At 45.2% G+C, this 5,743-nt stretch overlaps 1 protein-coding gene across 1 annotated transcript in view; it reads left to right on the top strand.

The window, feature by feature from the left end:
* The first annotated feature begins 1,907 nt into the window (after window positions 1-1,907).
* LAMA4 (laminin subunit alpha 4) overlaps window positions 1,908-5,743 on the top strand; it is a 155,022-nt gene continuing 151,186 nt past the window's right edge. Inside the window, exon 1 of the mRNA XM_015412680.1 lies at window positions 1,908-2,317. Coding sequence (XP_015268166.1) covers window positions 2,117-2,317 — 201 coding nt within the window. The 5' untranslated portion in view covers window positions 1,908-2,116. The remainder of the gene's footprint in view (window positions 2,318-5,743) is intronic.

Here is a 5,743-nt window from a genome sequence, read left to right as displayed (position 1 = left end):
CCCCCAAAAAATCTACATTGTGGCTCAAAAACAAGAAGTCATGGGATATGTAGTTCCATAGGAAGAGATGTCAACATCTGTACCTGGCTATCATCTTTTGAGAGATTTGGCTGCCATCAGTAAGAGACTGTTTTGATTCTCAAGGTAGAGTTTGCAGGCAGAGTGTAAGATATAGAATTACTAAAGTAACCTATCCCTTGGTTTTGAGTGCGATTTAGGAAATCTAGCAATCTCTGCCTGATTTTCCTTCTGGACCCTGCTGCAGGGAAGCCAAAAAAGTAAACCAATATGTTGGGCAAGCTATCCACACTGTACAGTTGATAGTGGAAGGCCACTGCCATGCATAAGAGATGCTATGCTTAAGACTGTGATTAAAGTTTCTCCTATAGGAAGCAATTCCAGGAAATTGCAGACGACAGTCCACAGTACTATTCTGTTGTGATGGGCAGAATTTAGGTGGAAAGAACTGGTTAGAAACCCAGGTAGTCAGGAATGGACTGGCCATTATGTCTACCAGGACATTTCCCAGCAAGCCAATGGCCTGGCCTATCCTGCCCCAACTGAGCCTGGCCAGCCCAGTGGCAAACGGGCTACCCCCAGCCTTTGTACACCAAGAGGAAGGTTACAGCTACCTGTCCCTCGTGAGAGGAAGTGGTGTCCATTCAGCCCTCACCCAACTTGTGCAATGAGAGGAGCAGTGCCTGTCTGATGCCCACCCAGGCCCTTACACAGCACTCACATGGCACTACCACAGCAAGGGTTGGATGGTACCCTTGTGTGGCTTGGCCTTTGTCCTAGTAGGGAGTCCTCACACAACTCACCTGGCAAGAGAGATGCAGCATCCATCCAGCTGGGCAGGCAGGCTGCCTCTCCCTCCCGCCTTTTGGTGGGAGGGGCCAAGGCAGGCCATAGGCTGGGCAGGCAGATTTCCTCTTCCTCCTTCCCTCCTTTGGGGGTGGTGCCAGGGTGGACTGGGGAGGCTTTTTCCATGGTTTTTTTCCCCCTTCCCAGTCCACTCCTGCAGGTAGTTAGCATTGCTTTTAACAAAATAAAATTGTGGCAAACTTCTCAGCAACCTTGGAAACCTTACTCTACCCATGCCAACACACCATCTGCAAAAGACTTTAGTGAGAAAAATACAGGGTCTGCTCCAGTGGTTGTACTCAGCAGCCTCCTATACACTGAGAGCCTTGTTTCAATGATCTTACAAAGCATCTCTTGAAGAGGAAAACAAGATGTTCTTTGTAAATAAAAGTTCATGCATTTGCATTATGAAGTCACTTTCCCAAACTGTGCTGAATGATATTCTTTTTTCATGGACAGACATGATGATGAGAGGTGGGTCTGAGGAAAACTGGGGAGGCAAATTAAATGTGTTAAAAAGCACATATTTCTGACAAGTAGGCTCTAGGGAATCTTGAGAACTTGAATTCTTGCTTAAAAGAAAAGACACTTCTTGGAGTACAGAGAATCTCTTCTTCTTGCTGTTCTCCTGGATCAGAAACTGCTAATAAAGTTTTATCCAGCATTTTCTGTGACTGATGGTGCTAAATATCATTATGACAGCTGACTGTCTCAGATGGCTCTGATTCCAGTTGTGGGAAAGTCAGATTCTCATACGAACATGACCTAAGTTTGCGTGGGTGGGACTCAAGTGGAAAGGTAAAAAGGGAGTGATGATAAGGAAGCCTTGAAGGAAGCCAGAGCTCTGAATACAGAGGCAGACTATATCCTGACGGAGTTAAGATAAGGTGGCTGTGCCGTTCGTGGTGCTTTTCCTGGAATACAATCTGCATTTTGACACTCTCTGGTTAAGCACTGCCCATCTGTATGTTATTCAGCTGGAGCCTCTAGGGAGAAAGAGGAGCTACAGGCTCAGAAAGAGAGCAAGAGAGGGAGAGGGAGAGAGGAAGGGAGAGGGAGAGAAAGAGTGCAAAGGCACTCTTTTAATAAGGATCTGCTTAAAAACTGCCTTAGAAGTGGCACATCTGGAAACGGGAAAGCTGAAAGTTACAATAACTGAGGCGCCAGTAAGCCAGTGGGGGTATCGATTAAAGCAGAAGCAAAAACAAGTACTAAGAAGCTGCAAGATCACTGCTGGATGTAAGGGAAGGAGATGGCTTTGATCTTGGCCTGGCCCCTGGTTTTTCCTATATTCTTCTTCCTGGAATATTTTTCCTTAAGCTCTGCCTCAATAGAGGGCAACGTTTTTCATTTTGACATTGAAGGTAGTTCAGCGGTCGGTAGCCCAGAAGACACACTTATCAGAGAGCAGCAAGAGACTGTAGTTATTGGAAGTTGGTTGCCTTCTGCAGAGGTACAGTAACTCTTCTGTTTGTTGACCTTTCTCCCTTTGTGTATACTTCTTTTCCCTCATTCTGTTTTTTTAATGTCTCCATATGGTTAAAGTTAATGTAATCTTTTGAATGTTCCATAGTGTGAATGTGGAATTTTGAGGATGTTAAGGCATTTCAAGTAAGACTAGAAAATATGCTTTCGTTTTTTCCTAAATATACATATCCTTCTGCCATTTCAAGTAAGACTAGAAAATATGCTTTTCGTTTGCTTTGAACAGGCAGCAGAGTTACAAAATCATGTTAGCTTGCTTGGATTTCTTGCAAGAACAACAAAAGAGGCCCATCTAAAGAGCACTATTTCAACTGGGTTCATTTGTCAGTTCACTCTTTCAAAACTCTCTACCATTCTTTTACTGAGATTTTTCAGGCCTTTATATTTTCAATAATGTTACGAAAGAGGCTATTGTGTTTATGGTTTGGGGTTGGTGTCTTTTCTCCAGGGGTGAAAAGTTTATTATAGATCTTCATACTTTTTAGTGTAATTATGCATTCAGGTGGGATTGAATTAAGACTCATCCATATCAAAGTGAAACTGTGGCACGGGACCCTACCGCTTAGTGATACCTGCCAGGGACAATCTCATTTGCAAATCACTCCTGTCACACTTAAGAGGAAGTTGTGGGTATGTGACAAGACAATTCTGGATTCTCTGTACACTCATCTGTTCTCAGATCACTAGTGGATAATCCTTCCTGCATCTTCATCTCATCTAGCAATTCCTTGGAAGTACAAGGAACACTAACACCTCAGGAGCATTCCCATTTTACTTCTGTGGAAAGAGGTGCACTCTGTATATGCAAAGAGAAGCTAAGTGCAGTTTGCATGTACCACCAGTGTGAATTGCAAACCTCAGATATGCAGGAGCTCTATATGCACGGTACAACCCATTCAAGGCTCTGTATCAGGCTCTATTATCTAAAGAAGTGGTTGTCACTTATTGGAGCATCTTCATGGCTTACAAGCATGTGTTTAGTACAAAGGGGGCTTCATGTGTATAATTGAGTGCAGGGTCTAGGCCTGTATTTTCTGCTTTAAATCTGCATGGAATCACAAGGTAGAGCCTAATGATGATAACCCTATGCACATTTACTCAGAAGTAGCTTCTGCTTCCTGAGGAAACACCTGAAGGGAAACCCAGAAAATGTTTCCAGTTTTCAGAAAATAATGAGATTAAATTCAGTAATACTGACTGTTGACCATTGTTTTGTTGACATCATGGATTCTTCAGACTGGGTGGTTTAGTTTTGGTTGCTATTGAGCTGAACTATACTTTTTAAACAAAAATTATAACTCAGAGAAAAAAATAATGCTAAGGGGAAAGAAAAGTAGTATCTCCTGTGTATGTGATGCAGTGTAGGAGACAAACTGAAACAATGAAGGTCATTGGAAAGGGAAAAAAGTTGGGCCTTGGCAATAAAACTAGAAAATGAAAATGTTAGCACAGAAATCTCACATACAGTGACATGCTTGAATTACTGGTGCTGTCACATTTGATACCACAGAAGAACCTGGATTTAAAGCTGAATTTTTCCATCTCAGGACATTTCATGCCACCAGCAAGCCTTACCTGCCAGCACTCCAGAAGCCAGCAGGAAAAAGAAATAATTAAAAAAAAAACAACGGCTGTGAGCAATAGTGTGACATCACTTCCAGGAAAACTATGACATGATGTCATGCCTTCCTAGGAATGACTGGAAACTCTGTAGTAAAACCATAGTGTTTTAGGTGATTCCTAGAGAGAATGGATGTCATTTCTGGTGAAAACCAGAAGAGCAGTCTAGAGGTAAAAATGGTTTTATGATAGAGTTTCCGATAATTCCTAGAAATGTCATCTAGGGATGTGTGACATCACTTGGGGGGATTCCTGGAAGTGATGTCACACTGTGACTGACAGCTGCTCTCTATGTCACCCAAACTGGCCATCCACTGGTTGCCAGGTCAGGCCTGGAAACTAGGGTTGCCAGGTCTGGGTTGGAAAATACCTGGAGACATTGGGGATGGATCCGGGAGAGGGGGGGTTAGGGAGGGGAGGGGCCTCAGCATGGTACAAGGCCATAGAGTCCACCCTTCAAAGCAGCCACTTTCTCTAGGGGAGCTGATCTCTGTCAGCTGGAGAGCAGTTGTAAAAGCGGGAGATCCCCAGGTCCCACCTGGAGGCTGGAAACCCTACTGGAAACCCCAGCGTAGGGTGTTATACAAACATTTTACCACTCAGTCATAGCCACATGGTAAGGCTTTCTTGCTGAAGTGCTGAAATCAATATTCATCCACGTTCTGAAGCTTACTTTTTTTAAAATATGACCTGCTTATGATAATATTGACCTTAACCATTTGTGGGAGAGCAATTTCAAGGTAAAAATGGTATCTTTATAAACTTGGTGAATCAGATATGGGAAAAGGGATCACCATCTGTTGCTAGTTGACAAAAATGTCTGATATAATAGTTTAATCTATTTTGTACCTTGGGGGCTTGCAGGTAATATAGGTCAAATGAGCAGCTTTACAGTTATTACCATAATGAACCAGCTCATGTACATGCATCCATGTCTGTAGAGCAGTTGTAATTCTGTGGGATCGCCAGCCACCACCCTGAGGATGGAAACCTTATGCCTCAAAGTTATTTCCACATTCACTGGTAAAGACATTTAAAGTTTGACTTGTTTAAGTATTTGCAAGCTATGGGCATCTGTTGAGTAGGGTCCCTCTCCATACCCGGGATTTTTTGGAAGTGACATCATTATGCAGGGCACATTTGCAGGGGGACTCCATGGTTACATAGAGTTTTTTCTCAAATGCTAGAGCATCCCCTGCACAACATGCCCTGCACGGTGAAGTCTTCTCTGGGTGACGTCATTGTGCCAGGCACATTGGCACAGATGGGGCTTTTGGGGGGCAGGGCTCCCCTCGCTGGCCGGCTGGGCAGTGGTGGACTGGGCCCCCCAAAAGCAGGTAAACCCCTGCCCCCATCAGGGGAATAGCAGCCCTACTGTTGAAAAGTTAGCCATGTTCCCAGTTGGGTACTTCAAATAAAATTCAGGCCTTTCTCTCTAACAGGCAGCATGTATGATGGGAGAACTCATCACTGCCACTGCTAATCAGTAATAAAAAAGTGAGAGGGATAAGTGTGTGCAAGGGTCTTTTGGGGCCGGAGTGCTGCTCCGGGAGCCCAGGCGCCAGAGGCGGTGGCAGCAAGTCCCGCCCCCAGCTCCCTGCGCTGCAGCCCCCTGCTGCCTTCCCGGGCCAGCACTGGAGCACTGCAGCCTGTGGGAGGGCAGAAGAGGTCCCCCGCGGCCTCACCGGGCCAGCGCCGGAGCACTGCGGCCCTGGAAGGCCAGAAGAGGGGCCCCCGCCGTCTCCCAGGGCCAGCGCCGGAGCGCTGCGGCCCG

The sequence above is a fragment of the Gekko japonicus genome, unplaced genomic scaffold (genome assembly GCF_001447785.1).
Source record: "Gekko japonicus isolate JY-2015 unplaced genomic scaffold, Gekko_japonicus_V1.1 scaffold410, whole genome shotgun sequence".
Lineage (NCBI taxonomy): Eukaryota > Metazoa > Chordata > Lepidosauria > Squamata > Gekkonidae > Gekko > Gekko japonicus.
This window is presented reverse-complemented; position numbering and strand designations above follow the sequence as displayed.